This window comes from Euprymna scolopes, chromosome 23, assembly GCF_053919585.1.
Source record: "Euprymna scolopes isolate OS-2025 chromosome 23, ASM5391958v1, whole genome shotgun sequence".
Taxonomy (NCBI): domain Eukaryota; kingdom Metazoa; phylum Mollusca; class Cephalopoda; order Sepiida; family Sepiolidae; genus Euprymna; species Euprymna scolopes.
Genome location: NC_136504.1, coordinates 104,751,101 through 104,767,686, shown reverse-complemented (window position 1 = coordinate 104,767,686; position 16,586 = coordinate 104,751,101). Strand labels below are relative to the sequence as shown.

General features: G+C 36.6%; 1 protein-coding gene across 4 annotated transcripts in view; it reads left to right on the top strand.

Moving 5' to 3' along the window:
• LOC145246113 (uncharacterized) overlaps window positions 1-16,586 on the top strand; it is a 459,766-nt gene that overhangs the window by 373,680 nt on the left and 69,500 nt on the right. For all 4 annotated transcript variants that reach the window (XM_080107946.1, XM_080107944.1, XM_080107945.1 and 1 more), the window contains exons 27-29: window positions 222-376; window positions 6,612-6,725; window positions 8,252-8,383. In XM_080107946.1, the coding sequence (XP_079964072.1) occupies window positions 222-376; window positions 6,612-6,725; window positions 8,252-8,383 (401 nt within the window). The remainder of the gene's footprint in view (window positions 1-221; window positions 377-6,611; window positions 6,726-8,251; window positions 8,384-16,586) is intronic.

Sequence of the window (16,586 nt, the reverse complement as noted above, 5' to 3'; positions counted from 1 at the left end):
CCTCTATCCACCACGAGCCCTGGGAATACAATTAAGAGCATTCCTATCCCGTCATGATTAACCACCTAAAGAAGGCCAGAGGATGAGTCGGCCGAAACATGGTGAAACAGCAACAACTATTAAGATGAGGATAACAGTCCGCAAATAAATAAATATACAAATTACTTATCTCAAAGAATTCCAATAAAAAAATGTTCTTACTGTGCTTTTTATTTTGCCAGATATGATTGCAGTTCCCGATTTTCAGGCGGCTGCTATGGAGAACTGGGGACTCGTTATGTACCAAGATAGCTATATGCTCTACGAGGAAGGCGTGTCGCCGTTTGATCACAAGCGATCGGTAGCAAGGATCGTATGCCATGAAATTGCTCATCAGGTAAGTGGCAGCAATTTTATCTTCCAACCACCCGATTGCTATGGATAATAACTAGGGCTGTGACAACAGAATATTCTTTTCATTCTTTTGACTCTCAAATATATATCCGACACAGTAAGACACAGTCAATCAACCGAGAACCACATCAGTCTATATAAAAACCCTATAAGATATTAACGGATATATACTCAAGAGTCAAAACAATGAAAAGAATATGCTGTTGTCACAGACCTAATAATAACATTCTAGCTAAAAGTCCACCATTCAAACTCGCCAGGCTAACATTCACAGGTCACACGAATTGGAACAAATACATAGAAGACGTTGCCACAGTTGCCACGCTCAGAAAAGACACTTTTCCGATCACTGATTGCCATAGATAATATCACTTTAACTGAGAGTCCATCATTCAAAATCCTGAGACTAACATTCACAGGAAACACGAATTAGAACAAATGCATGGAAGACGTTGCCAAAGTTGCTGCAAAGAAGGTGAACTCAGAAAAAAAAAACACCTTTTTAGTCACAGATGGTCATGGAAAATAACATTCTATCTGAGAAGAACCATATGGAAACGAAGGCTCAGGATCAGCACAATATCATGTTTCAGTGTTCTGAGCCCGGTTTTCAGCTGATCTCCGCATCGTTTTTTTCCAAATCTGCAAAGGAGCTTGCAGTTGAAGTCCAATCTAAACCAATTCAAAGTCCAATGTGCAAGTCCAATGTAAACCAATTCAAAGTCAAATTACCAACCGGCCATTCTTTCCTCTCGCCTTGCCTTCCAAAACGACCTGAATTTATAGTTGTCGAAGACCAACTGATTTGCATATATGCACGAGATTTTGCGAGAGTTTCCGAGATCATACCATTACAAAACACCGTCGGCGCCATCTTGGAATTCTTTTCTTATCCTAGCTTCGCAACGGTGACAAAGCACACACACACACACACCTAGGTCGTTTGAACAGTAAGCCCTCATTTTCACAGCTTTTGCCACAGAGCTAACTTTGTGGATGAAAATGACGATGAACGGCGTTATCAAACCATCAAAGACTTCTCACAAGGAGAGCTTACTGCAAATAGGATATGTTATACTAGTACCTGTGCAGAATTGGAACCAGACGTAACTAACCATCAGCTCAGCTTTGCTCAGAACATGACGCCATGCACTCAGGTTTGAGTGTAATCTGACGCAAGAAACCGGGGAGAATATTGGAACAAAATTTTTTAAAAAAATCAACGGGACTATCCGAGAGCTTCTCGACAGTAATCTTTTCGAGTTTATGTGGAGACAGAAATTTGGTAATGATCCTTTTGTCCCCATCTTAAAGCATGTATCACGCAGTTACTCGGTTGGGTTAGTGAAGTTTCTTTCACATCCGCTGTCTCTTTTCATTCACCTTTGACATCGTCTGATGCGACAGTAGAAAAGTCAACCGAATCCTAAAGGAATATGTTGGCTGTCTTAATTTAATTCAATTTTAATTTAAAAAAGTCGGTTTCCCAGCCCTACCCTACAGGAAAAACTGTTTATGAAAAGAAAAAAATAACAAAAAAAGTTTATTTTATATTAGATACAGAACTACAAAAAAAAAAAAACAACGCAAAAAATTGCAAAAGAAAATGCAAAAAAAATTAAAAAAAACAAAACAATGCAAAACAAACAAATGCAAAAAATGCCAAAAAAAAAAATTGCAAAAAAAAACAAATGCAAAAAAATGAGAAAAAAATGAAAAAAAACAAAAACAAAAAAAGAACAAGCATAAAAACACATTTAAAAAAGGTGCTTCTTTTAAACCTTTGTTTTAAAAAACATCGAGAACACATTTTAAAAACGTGCTTCTTTTAAACCTTTGTTTTAAAAAACATCGAGAATACATTTTAAAAACGTACTTCTTTTAAACCTTTTGTTTACAATTTTTTTTAAAAAATGCATTAAAAAAGATGCTTATTCTAAACCTTTGTTTAAAAAAAACATAAAAAAAACGCATTAAAAAAGGTGCTTCTTTGAAACCCTTCTTTAAAAAAATAGGAAAAATAACAAAAAAATACAACTTGTTTATTTTTTCACTTAAAATAATTGCTACAGGAACAAAAGAGAAATTGTTACAGTGTGTTTCTTTTTTTTAAATTTTCGTTATATTTATTTTCCTGTGGATTTTATCATATTTAAATGATTTCTTCAGTATTTTCTTTGGGTAGCTTTGTTACGCTTTGATAATCGATGACGCTCGGTGAAAGCCGGCGATTGACGTCATGTTCCGAGCAAAACCAAGCGGTCAGTTAGTTACGTCTTGTTCAAATTCTGCACAAATACCGTTATATCTTATACGACATTGGCTTAACGTTAAAAAGGTTGGTTAAGTTAGACATTGCGAATAAATTTTTATTTACGTTGTCAAGCAGATAATATATACAGTCTAACACTTCGGTACTTGTACTGGGCTGGTCACTGAAGTGTTTTGTCTGCACAGATGCTGAACTCAAATCAATTGTCCTCCGTCAATGGAGGGAGAAACCCTTCTACACTAAGGCAATTTTATTTTTGAAGAATGCCCCTTTTATGGGGAGCTGGCTATCTCCCACACTATACCGACCTTGTGTCACATTTTGTCTTACACTTGACTTATACTTTTTTTCAGGCTGTATATTATGGCGGGAAGTAAAGAGTGTAGACTCCCTGGGGGACCTGGAAGCGAACCCCTTATTTGCTCTATGAAACTGAATCGTTTTTCTTCCTCTGTGAATGTTGACTTAATCTTTGGTTTACTTGGTCGTTTTTAGGGGGCGGTATTCTTAACGCTTTTTTTTTTTTTTAAATTTTATTTGGATTTGAAATTGTCCCATTTACAGAATTGAGGACAAGTATTTTAAGTGGAGAATTAGAGCATGTCAGAGAACGGAAGTGCGATAGAGAGTGGTGGGAAGGAGAGAGTGGGGAGAAGAAAAGTGAAAAAGAAGGAGAGAAAGAAGAAAAGAGAGAGGGGGGAAACAAGGGACAGGGAGAGAGGGAGAGAGGAGAGGGAAAAGGAGAGAGAAAGAAAAGGGAGAGTGGAAGAGGATGAGGGAGAAAAGAAGAGAGAGGAGGGGAGTAAGAGAGAGAAAGAAGAAAAAAGAGAGGGGAAACGAGGATAGGGGAAAGAAGGAGAGACAGAAAGGGGAAGAAAGAGAAAAGAAGAGAAAGAGAAGAAGAGGGAGAGAGAAGAAGGATAGAGTTAGAGAGAGAGAAATAGAAAGAGAGAACAAGGGAGGGAAAAAGGGACGTAGTAGAGAAAAAGGGATAGAGAGAGAGAGAGAGAGAGAGAGAGAGAGAGAGAGAGAGAGAGAGAGAGAGAAAGAAAGAAAGCGAGAAATAGGGAAAGGGGATTAGGTGGAGAAATGCATAAATAGAAAGAAGGTTAGAGAAAGAGTGGGAGGAGACGAAAGACAGAAGGGAGGAAATAAGGAGAGAAAAAGGGGACAGCAATAGAGAAAGAAAGAAAGAACAGGAGAAGTAAAAAAGAAAGCGAGAAAGAAAGAAAGAGAAATAACGAGAGCTTAGAAGAAAAAGAGAGAAGACGAGGCAAATAGAAAGAGATAGGGAAAGGGAATGAGAGGGAGAAAAAGATCAAAAGAGAGACTGATGAGAAAGAGGGAAAGCGAAAGGAGATAAGGAAAGAGAAATAAAAGAGAGGGGGGAGGAGAAAAGGCGTGGGAAAAAGAGAAAAGGAGAAGAAAGAGAAAAAGAAAATGAGTTATATAAAAAAAAGATAGTGAGAATAAGAAAAAAGGGAAAACAAGAATTATGAAATGGAAAACTATTCAAGAAAGAAAGAAAAAGAGAGTGTTTAATTTAAAAGGAATGAATTGGTTAGTAAAATTCTACAGGGTGTCCAAAAAGTCATTGAAAACAAAACAATTGACCCCTGATTTTGGTAAAACAGTTTCAAAACTTGCGCGCGTTATTCAACGCTATACTTATCAATAATTTATTTCCAAAATATTATCCGTAAAATATCTGAAATAGAGAAGAAAGTAATAATTAATGGTAAAATGACAAAGATTTCAATCCTTCAGTGGCTTTTTGGACACCCTGTATATATAGATTCATTCATTCATTCAGTGATGTATTACCCTTATTAAATAAATGAATAACTCTATATGATTCAAACACTTTTTTGGACACCCTGTATTTACATGTACTGAAAGTCCGACTTTTGGGCAGCTGTGCTCACCGTAGTCGCCTCTTACTGCACTAATCTGGACTTCTGCATCCTGAGTCGGTTTTTGTGACTGTCGGTCGGCTCAGGAGGTAGACCTGCTCTCCAATGGAAATGACGTTATTTTTAGGCTCTTTTTAGGAGGCTCTCCTTCCTTATTTAACATGTGAATTAACAGGCCATCATCATCAATATCGTATGAATCCGAAAATTCTGTTGTTGGCGTTGGTTTACCCGATATTTTTCTAGTCAGAATTCTTTCTAGAAAAACATAAGGTACTTACAGGAGGGATCACATGAAGGTTGCCAACATCATAAGTGAAAATGATTTTTGTTGAATGAACTGGATTCGAACCTGGGACATCCAGGTCGTCAGTTCGTGTCGTTAACCACTAGACCATCGTCACTTCCCAATTTACTGTATCTATTACACGGTCATTTTGTACAAAGTGCCTTCACTATATATCCATACTTTTTCGTATGGGCACTTTTATTGATAGTACACACATAAAACTCTAGTCCCCTTCGAAGTAATCTCCTCCGGCTGCAGTGCATTTGTTGTACCGTACTAATAACCTCTGAGTCATGGAAGTCCTTTTGTGTGAGCATGTCAATGACTCTCGTCACAGCCTCTTTCATCTCCTTAATTGTCTCATAACAACAGTCTCGAAGGTTTTTTTTGAGCTTAGGGAATAACCAAAATCACAGGGAGCAAGGTCTGGACTATAGGGAGGGTGAGGAACAGTGTTGATGCCCATTTTGGTCAAATAGTCTGTGGCAAGGATGGAGTTGTAGACTGGTGCATTCATACAAATCTTCCCCGTCTTCAGTTCCTCACGAATAATTGTGTGCATAGTTCCTGCACTGACATCAAACTACGCACTTATTGTCTCTACATATACACGACGGTCCTTATCCATGAAATTCTTTATTTGGCCAATCAACTCTCGTGTTCTGGCTTCCTTACTCCTCCCACACCACTCATCGTTCATCACAAACTCCCTGCCTTTCTTAAATCTCTTATGCCACTCAAAGACTGATGCTCGATTCATGCAAGATGACCCAAAAGCAGCTTGAAGAATTCCATACGTTTCTGTGTCATTTTTTCCAAGTTTAAAACATAATTTTATTGCATATCGTTCTTCTTAAGTATCGTCATGTCCAGAGTGCATTTTTGAAATTCATCAGCTGTAACAATCAGGCTTTAGTACGGTGTATTCCAATTTCCGCTGTAGCTGTTCATTTGAACCGGAAATCATAAAAATTGGTCAGTCATCTCATAAGCTGTATAACAATTACATACTGAATTTTCAAGGGTCTTTCACAAGTTTAAAAGCCTGTACAAAAAAGCTTGGAAACTTATCGAAAGCACCTCATATGACAAAAGCGCGTTCAAAATGAATGTGTCTACTTAAAGTACAATTTCACAATGATACTTGACGTTTTCATTTTAAACTAAAATTCAAGCCATTAATCAACGCACAACCAGTAAGGCCAAACATATAAAAACAACAGTAGGTTCTTTGATATGACAGGGCGTGTCCGAAACGAATGTTTCTACTTAGAGCACAATTGAAGTATGATATTTGACTTTTGATTTTTAAATTTTCATTGAAGCCATTATATATAAAAAATAATACTATATATAAAAAAATAATACTCATTCTCTACAGTGTAATCTAGACTACGATGTATTATAAACTAAGTCACTGGGGTGGGGAGACATTTGAGCTTCCTCTCGGTGCACCGCAATGGGTCACAACTAGGACAGGCAAATTAATCGATTTGTTTAAAAAATATGCGATTTCACCGATTTGGAGGGCAATAAAAATATGGGAGTGTGAATCATTCGTTGATCATTATTTAATCCCTGGCAACGTCGCGTCACCCTGCTAGTACATCATATTGAGATCCTTTATCATAGATGGGTTTTTTTCTGCACTGTATACACACACACACACACACACACACACACACACACACACACACACACACACACACACACACACACATATATATATTTTTTTTTTTTGCAGTGGTTTGGTAATCTGGTGACTCCTCGGTGGTGGGATGATCTGTGGTTGAATGAAGGATTTGCTACGTTCGTCGAGTATTTCCATTTGAACAAAGTTTACCCCGAATTAAATGTGGTAAGTAGATGACTTTTTTTTTAAAGACTGTGTTATGCTTTTCTGCAATGAGATACACATCAGAAATTATGTTCATCTCTTTCTTGGCGACGCTGGTATTTATAGATAGATCATTTACATTTAGGGATTGTGCTCACCCAAACCTTTTAATGTTGCAAACTAATGAACAGATTATTATGAATTTTGGTATATATACATGGTGACCCAAAAAACAAAACAAAAGCTAAATGGAAGCCATCTAGAACATGCTGTAGAACGGAGAAAATAGAACATATGCTGTAGAACGGAGTGTTTTGATGTGATGTTTTGAATATAATAAACTAGTTATGACCAAAGTTTCATTTCATTCGGACAAAACACTAAGAAACGGGGCCTAATTCGAGTTGAGGCCCGTTTTTTTGGGGGGGGGAGGGGGAGGGGGTCACTCTGTATTCTAAAAAATACGGTGAATAACATGGGCACATTTTTTAAATAAAGTTTACCATTTAGGGGGTTAGGGTTAGGATAAGGGTTAAGGGGAGTTCATCCAAATTCGCACCTGCAATCAGAAAGCTTTCACAATTAAATAGAAACAATGGATTTGGGATTTACTTTTACTTGTGTTTTGAAAGTATCTTGCCGCCATATACAGGAGTTGTTCCAGAAGTAAGGCCTCCAATCGTTTTAACTAAAAATCTAAAACGTTGAAGAGCTATGAAACGGGGGTGGTACTATTAAAATGAGCGACGTTTTGTGCCCCAGAACTTATTTTACTACATAGTCACCACCATTCACTTTTGCCAGCCTCTTTTGATGCCTCAGTCATAAAAGAGTCCGGAGCGCACATTGTTACTTACATCCATTTCGCCACTCTAAAATCGACGAACCCATCTCCTAATTGTGTTGACATCAATTGCATCGAATTTGTAAACGTTCAACAGACACCGGTGAATGTTGATCAGTCTATTTTTCCTGCATGGAAGAATTCAATGACACATCTCTGCTTCTGACGCAAATCTATGACAGGGGTTGCTTTCTGAATTTCTGACACCGTCAATATCTGCAAAAGAGCAATGAACTTTCAAGTCATGGATGCAGAAATTCAGTTATGAAAACAATGCAATTTGTAGTCCCTTCTGATTCATTAGCGTGAAAAAAATAGGAGGCATTACATTTGGAATGTCCCTCGTATTTTCATTACTAACTAATAGTTATTCACATACAGTACTGTTTCACTGTATCACAGCTCATCAGTATGGCTAGATTAGCAACTACCTCGAGCCTGGTTTGAAACTCGCCTGCCTAGACAAGAGTCGTCGCTCCTAATCATTACACTTTGGGTGCTAAGATGCGTATGCAAATTAGCAATGTTCAAACATTGTCCAAACACCTAAACTCCGTTTGTTTACAGAAAGAGCATCGCTTAATACGCTAGTGGCATTTAGAGACAACAGAGAGAGAGTAAGTGTGTGCATGTATTTATTCAATATTAAAACAAACGCTATCACCGTAAAAATAATGAACTGTCCTTTGTATTTTGATTCCAGCAAGAATTATTCTTTGAGATTGTCAAAATAGCACAAAACCAAGATGCTACCATGAATTCTCATCCGATCTACCAGCAAGTGGCTCATCCCAATGAAATTATCGATATTTTTGATGCCATCACCTATAAAAAGGTAAGAATAACCTAGTGCATCATCATGATTGTCATCATCATCATCATCATCATTGTCATCATCATCATCATCATTGTCATCATTGTCACCATCATTGTTATCGTCATCATCATCATCATCATCATCATCATCATCGTTATCATTGTCGTCGTGATCACCATCATCAACAACACCATTATCATTAACAGCATCATCATCGTCATCATCAACATCATCATCATCATTGGCACTATCATTATCGCAGTCACTATCATCATCATCGTTAACATCATCATCATCATCGTCGTCGTCATCAGCATAATCATAATCATCAACATCATCATCATCAACATCATCACCATCATTTTCATAATAATCGTCACCATCCTTATCATCATAATCATCGTTATCGTCATCATCTCTATCATCATCATCATTGTCATCGTCATCATCATCATCATGAGTTTGTGTTTATATAATTTTGTGCGTCAAAAGAGACACATAATCAGATGTGTAGTCATATATAAATCTCGCCCGTCTGTTTAAATGTATGTATGTATGTATGTATGTATGTCTGTTTAAAACTTTCGACAGAGGGAACCGATTCTCACAAGTTCAGTATCGTTTTGAAGCTCCACCCTTCGGATGACAAATATCGAAAAATTGGCTAAAAATATTAATTCCTTTATCCTCAACTCGGCACTTTTTTACAGGGAGGAGTCGATTTTTTCAACGATATTTTAGAAAGTCTCTTTTTCGATTAACTAACCTTAATTTAAACATTCGTCACTTCCGGTTTAGCGAAGGGCGCAGCAGCAAAGACGTCACTTTTTTTCATATTCTTTTCCTCCTTCATGGTACGGATTTGAGCCTGCCCGCCTATTACCACTTTATTTTTGCTCAACACACACCTCCAAACACCCGGGCAACGCCAGGCACCCAGGCTAGTCTATAATATAAATTTCACCTGTTTGTTTAAATGTATGTATGTATGTATGTATGTCTGCCTAAAACTGGAGACAGAGGCGATGGATTTTCACGAAATTGGTATCGTTTTAAAGCTCGGTCCTTCAGATGACAAATGTCAAAAAATTGGCTAAAAACTTTAATTTCTTCACCCTCAACTGGGCACTTTTCTACAGGGAGGAGTCACTTTTTTCAGCGATATTTTCAAAAGTCACCACCTCTTTTTTATTGACGAGCCTTAATTTAAGCATACGTCACTTCCAGTTTGGCAATGGACGCAACGGCAAAGACGTCACTTTTTTTCACGCTCTTTTCTTTCTTTGTGGCACAGGCTTGAGCCTGCCTGCCTGCCTACTACCTTTCTTTTTTTTTTTGCTCAACACACACCTCCAAACACCCGGGCATTAGCAGGCACCCAGGCTAGTTATTAATAAAGTATAAATATACATGCATATACGAGGTGTCTTCAATAAGTTTCCAGACTTTTTTTTTATGGGCACTTTTACTGATATTACACACATGAAACTCTTGTCCCTTTCTAAGTAATCTCCTCTGGCTGCAATGCACTTATTGTACCGTTTCAATAACTTTGGAAGGCTAAATCAAAGTCCTCTTGTGTGAGCATGTCAATGACCCTCGTCACAGCATATTTCATCTCTTCAATTGTCCCATAAAAACAGCCTCTAAGATTTTCCTTGAGCTTAGGGAATAACCATAAGTCACACGGAGCAAGGTCTAGAATAGAGGAGGAGGTAGGAACTTGATGCCCATCTTCATCAAATAATCTGTGACAAGGATGGAGTTGTGGAATAATGCATTGTCTTGGTGGAAATGCCACTGACCCGATTTCAAAAGTGCTGGTCTCTTCTGACGGAATCGCTTGCTGAACTTCTTTAAAACCTCAGCATAGTATTTCTTGTTGACTCTCTGACCAGTGGGAACGCAGTGCATGTACAGGGTGGTCAAAAAGTCAGGTAACATTTTAAAGAAAAACGATATTAGCAATACACGTATATTTAAGTACCATACATTGAAATATAAAATGAAACAAACATGAAATATGTTTATTTTGTTAATTGTCGTCCATTTCTCTCTATCAATCGCTGGAAGCGATTAACCACTGATTGTGTAACACGTGTAATCATGTCAGCTGATATCTGCGCAATCTCCTCTTCAATAAATAACTTTAAAGACGCTATTGTATCAGGCTTCTTGCCATAAACGCTATCCTTTACATAGCCCCAAAGCCAGAAATCAGGAGGGGTAAGATCCGGAGATCTGGCTGGCCATTCAACTGGGCCACGGCGACCAATCCATCGTTGTGGAAGAATTTCATCCAAGAAATAATATTAAACGAATAGAGATTATAATGGATCATATTGTTTTTTCTACCTTTAACATGTTACCTGACTTTTTGACCACCCTGTAGATTATACCTGTGTTGTCACAAAAAGAGATCATCATAAATTTTTGGGTGGATTTGCTTTGTCTGGATTTCTTGGATCTGGGAGAGCCAGCATGATTCCACTGGGAATTCTGTCTTTTGACCTCTGGGTCATAGCAGTAGATCCAGCTTTTTTTTTTTTACATGGTAGTCACTACTTATCAAGGCCCGGAAGCCACTCAGGGATAAGGGTTATTGTGTGTACAATAATCAATGGTATAGTATCGTAGTAATCGTTAGTTAGCTTTCATTGCAGGTCACTAGAGCATCAAGAACTGCGGGATCTGAATTGAGCAGCTCAATCGTCTTCCTACTGCCATGACAACGTCTTTCTTTCTTATCTTTTTTGAGCACCCTTGGGGCAAACTTCACGCAGATCTTCGCATCTTCAGTTGCTCATGAATAATTGTGTGTACAGTTCCCATCAAACTGTACACATATTGTCTTTATAGATACACTACGGTCCTTATTCATGAAATTCTTTATTTGGCCAATCAATACTGATGTTCTGACTTCCTTACTTCTCCCACACTTCTAACCATTCCTTACAGACTCCCGTCCTTCCTTGAATCTCTTCTGCCACTCAAAAACTTATGCTTGATTCATGCAAGATGGCCCAAAAGCAGTCTGAAGCATTCTATACATTTCTGTGGCATTTTTTCGAAGTTTAAAACAGAATTTTATTGCATATTGTTCTCGTGAAGTGTCCTCACGTCCAGATTGCATTTTTGAAATTCACCAGCTGTGACAATCAGGTTTTGGTAAGGTGTATTCCAATTTCTTCTGTAGCTGTTCATTTGAATCTGAAATCATAAAAATTGGTCAGTCATCTCATAAGATGGGTAGCAATAACGTACTGAATTTTCAAGAGTCTACGACAATTTTAAATGCCTGTACAAAAAAGTCTGGAAACTTATTGGAGGCATTTCGTAGTTGCCATTCACACAAACACAATATTCGCTGAACAGTCTGTGTCTGTGTCTGTAAGGAAAATTAAAATAAATTAAAGCAATAAATAAAAGAAACTATTATAATAATATGAATTCAGTATATATTTAAAAGTATATATTTAAAATTTTCTCGATAAACACTTCATTAAATTAACGCATAAGTATTTGACTTGCTTTATTTAGAAAACTGTTCTCATCTTCATTGTGTAATATTCGCCTTCTTTTTTTTACTTACGTTTATCATAAACAAGGTATATCGCCACCTGGACATAAGGGGCTATTAATTGAAACCATACCTAAGAAAGATTAACAAGATGTTGATTTATGTTACATATAAACTTCTGCATATCAGTACAGTTAGGAAGTAGGTAGCAGGAAGGGAATTCCAAAATCTAACTGTTCGAGAGAAGAAACTATTAGAAGGGATAAGATTTTGTTGCTAAGCAGGTTTGTCGGAGATATGTAAGTCGAGGGGGGCACAAGTACAATGAGTTCATCAGAGCACATTCCATTAAAATATTTGTAAAACAGGCACAGAGATGCAACATTGCGGGGATGGGACAGGGGTTGGAGCCGAGTTGATAAAGCGGGATCTATTAGATTGGAGACTTTTTTTCGGACCCTATCCAAAAGGGAGAGATTAGTGGTAGATGAACCAGCCCAGATGTGGCAACAATACTCCATGCATGGGTGAATCGTGGCCTTGTAGAGGTATACGATGCTCTCAGGTGTGAGTAGTTTTCCGGGACGATGCACGGTGCCCTTGCAGTCACCTTCGCAATATCGTCAGGGTATTTGTTCCATGGAACAAAAGCATGCAACTATGGGGGTTCCGTTCGAAAATCTTGGCAGATTCCTGAAAGAAAGATTCCTTAGTTCGATAAGATGCACTTGACAATGGTCAGAGGTTCATCAGCAGCGAACCTGCTGTTTTAACAGCATCGGTGACCACAGCTCCCCAAATTGTGGAGCCATGGTAATTTCGAGAAGACAAGTAAAGTTGATAGTTCCTCATGGCTTTCCCTCTTGATTCGGGGATGCATCTTCCCCAGTGAGTAAAACGCACCCCCAGAATTTCTATGACTCGGCATGGTACATACAGCGCCACGCCTTCCCCAATAGTCACCCATTTGGTACTGGCCAGGCTCATCATTGCTTTACTTCGGTCATCTGGCAGGAAGCGGTGAGTCAGAGGTTAGATATGTCGAAACATTTTGAGGATAACATTTAAGCAATCTGAAGGCAGACGACACTAAAAAATACCATTGTGAATTACTTAAGAATTTTACCCGGTCATGGCTGACGGCAGAAGAGCCTGCTACAACAGACATTGAATTCATTTTAAGCGACTTTTGTTTGATGATCTTTTGTAAATTACACGACAGGCATTTTATTTTAAAATAATCATCGGATACAAAAAGAAAACTTATATAGGGTGGAACGATAAAATTATCACCCTAGAAAAGGCGACATGATTCCGTTTCTGTTTAATGAAAACCAGTTTTCCTTTCTTGTTGCACACCATCTACTAGTTGGCCAGTTGTGTACTAAGCGTGATAGGAGGCTTCTATCATGTCTGAAAGTGACACAATGTTCAACGAGCGAGATCAAGAGATGTGCCACTGTACAACTCATGATCTCATACAATTCAAGTTATGACAACAGGATAATTGCCAGCACCCTCAAAATGCATCGCTAGATTGCCACAAATAACAGGGACGTGACCAGGGTGATGAAAACAAAGTTTGTGGCTGCAGTTAGTGTCTTTGATTTGATTTCAAGTGAAGACTCACATCTTCGAAGTCGGCTTGAAAGCCAATGCCAACGGCAAAGTGTACCTGGACGTGCTGAAGAATGTGGTGATCCCCTGCTACAATCAAGTGGTCACTGGCAGACCCTCGGGTGTAGTAGCAGGATTCGGTGCCAGCCCACAAGTCCAAAGAGACACAGGCTTGGTTTCAGAAGGAGGGCTACGACTTTGTACCTTCTTTCTCTGGACTACTTCATTTGGTCATACATCGAAAACATCACCAAAATGACCTCCCATAACATGAAAGCCAGCCTGATCACTGCCATCTACCGAGTATTCACCGAACCCCCGCCGGTGCTTGTGGAAAAGGCATGCTTCCAGTTCTGGACCCGTATCGAAGCGGTGATTGAGTAGATGTCAGCTGTACTACATAATCAAGTTACCTGAATTGATATTTTCAAGAAAAGTTTTAAAATAAAGCTGTAGTGTTGTTTTCTTTAGGCGACAAATTTATCATTCTATCATGTGTTTATGTATTTATGACTTGTTTCATCTAATCGTCCCATCATATGTTTATGTATTTATGACTTGTTTCATCTAATCGTTCCATCATGTGTTTATGTATTTATGACTTGTTTCATCTGATCGTTCCATCATATGTTTATGTATTTATGACTTGGTTCATCTAATCGTTCCATCACATGTTTATGTATTTATGACTTGTTTCATTTAATCGTTCCATCGTATGTTTATGTATTTATGACTTGTTTCATTTAATCGTTCCATCATGTGTTTATGTATTTATGACTTGTTTCATTTAATCGTTCCATCATGTGTTTATGTATTTATGACTTGTTTAATTTAATCGTTCCATCATGTGTTTATGTATTTATGACTTGTTTCATTTAATCGTTCCGTCATGTGTTTATGTATTTATGACTTGTTTCATCTAATCGTTCCATCATATGTTTATGTATTTATGACTTGTTTCATCTAATCGTTCGATCATATGTTTATGTATTTATGACTTGTTTACTTTAATCGTTCCATCATGTGTTTATTGATTTATGACTTGTTTCATTTAATCGTTCCATCATGTGTTTATGTATTTATGACTTGTTTAATTTAATCGTTCCATCATGTGTTTATTGATTTATGACTTGTTTCATTTAATCGTTCCATCATGTGTTTATGTATTTATGACTTGTTTCATCTAATCGTTCCATCATATGTTTATGTATTTATGACTTGTTTCATCTAATCGTTCGATCATATGTTTATGTATTTATGATTTGTTTCATCTAATCGTTCCATCATGTGTTTATGTATTTATGACTTGTTTCATTTAATCGTTCCATCATGTGTTTATGTATTTATGACTTGTTTCATTTAATCGTTCCATCATGTGTTTATGTATTTATGACTTGTTTAATTTAATCGTTCCATCATGTGTTTATGTATTTATGACTTGTTTCATCTAATCGTTCCATCATATGTTTATGTATTTATGACTTGTTTCATCTAATCGTTCCATCATGTGTTTATGTATTTATGACTTGTTTCATTTAATCGTTCCATCATGTGTTTATGTATTTATGACTTGTTTCATCTAATCGTTCCATCATGTGTTTATGTATTTATGACTTGTTTCATCTAATCGTTCCATCATGTGTTTATGTATTTATGACTTGTTCCATTTAATCGTTCCATCATGTGTTTATTGATTTATGACTTGTTTCATTTAATCCTTCCATCATGTGTTTATTGATTTATGACTTGTTTCATCTAATCGTTCCATCATGTGTTTATGTATTTATGACTTGTTTCATTTAATCGTTCCATCATGTGTTTATGTATTTATGACTTGTTTCATCTAATCGTTCGATCATATGTTTATGTATTTATGACTTGTTTCATCTAATCGTTCCATCATGTGTTTATTGATTTATGACTTGTTTCATTTAATCGTTCCATCATGTGTTTATGTATTTATGACTTGTTTCATTTAATCGTTCCATCATATGTTTATGTATTCATGACTTGTTTCATCTAATCGTTCGATCATATGTTTATGTATTTATGACTTGTTTCATCTAATCGTTCGATCATATGTTTATGTGTTTATGACTTGTTTCATCTAATCGTTCCATCATGTGTTTATGTATTTATGACTTGTTTCATCTAATCGTTCGATCATATGTTTATGTATTTATGACTTGTTTCATCTAATCGTTCGATCATATGTTTATGTATTTATGACTTGTTTCATCTAATCGTTCCATCATGTGTTTATTGATTTATGACTTGTTTCATTTAATCGTTCCATCATGTGTTTATGTATTTATGACTTGTTTAATTTAATCGTTCCATCATGTGTTTATGTATTTATGACTTGTTTAATTTAATCCTTCCATCATGTGTTTATGTATTTATGACTTGTTTCATCTAATCGTTCCATCATGTGTTTATGTATTTATGACTTGTTTCATCTAATCGTTCCATCATGTGTTTATGTATTTATGACTTGTTTCATTTAATCGTTTCATCATGTGTTTATGTATTTATGACTTGTTTCATCTAATCGTTCCATCATATGTTTATGTATTTATGACTTGTTTCATCTAATCGTTCCATCATGTGTTTATGTATTTATGACTTGTTTCATCTAATCGTTCCATCATGTGTTTATGTATTTATGACTTGTTGCATCTAATGGTTCCATCATATGTTTATGTATTTATGACTTGTTTCATCTAATCGTTCCATCATATGTTTATGTATTTATGACTTGTTTCATCTAATCGTTCCATCATATGTTTATGTATTTATGACTTGTTTCATGTAATCGTTCCATCATGTGTTTATTGATTTATGAGTTGTTTAATTTAATCGTTCCATTATGTGTTTATGTATTTATGACTTGTTTAATTTAATTGTTCCATCATATGTTTATGTATTTATGACTTGTTTAATTTAATCGTTCCATTATGTGTTTATGTATTTATGACTTGTTGCATCTAATCTTTCCATCATATGTTTATGTATTTATGACTTGTTTCATCTAATCGTTCGATCATATGTTTATGTATTTATGACTTGTTTCATCTAATCGTT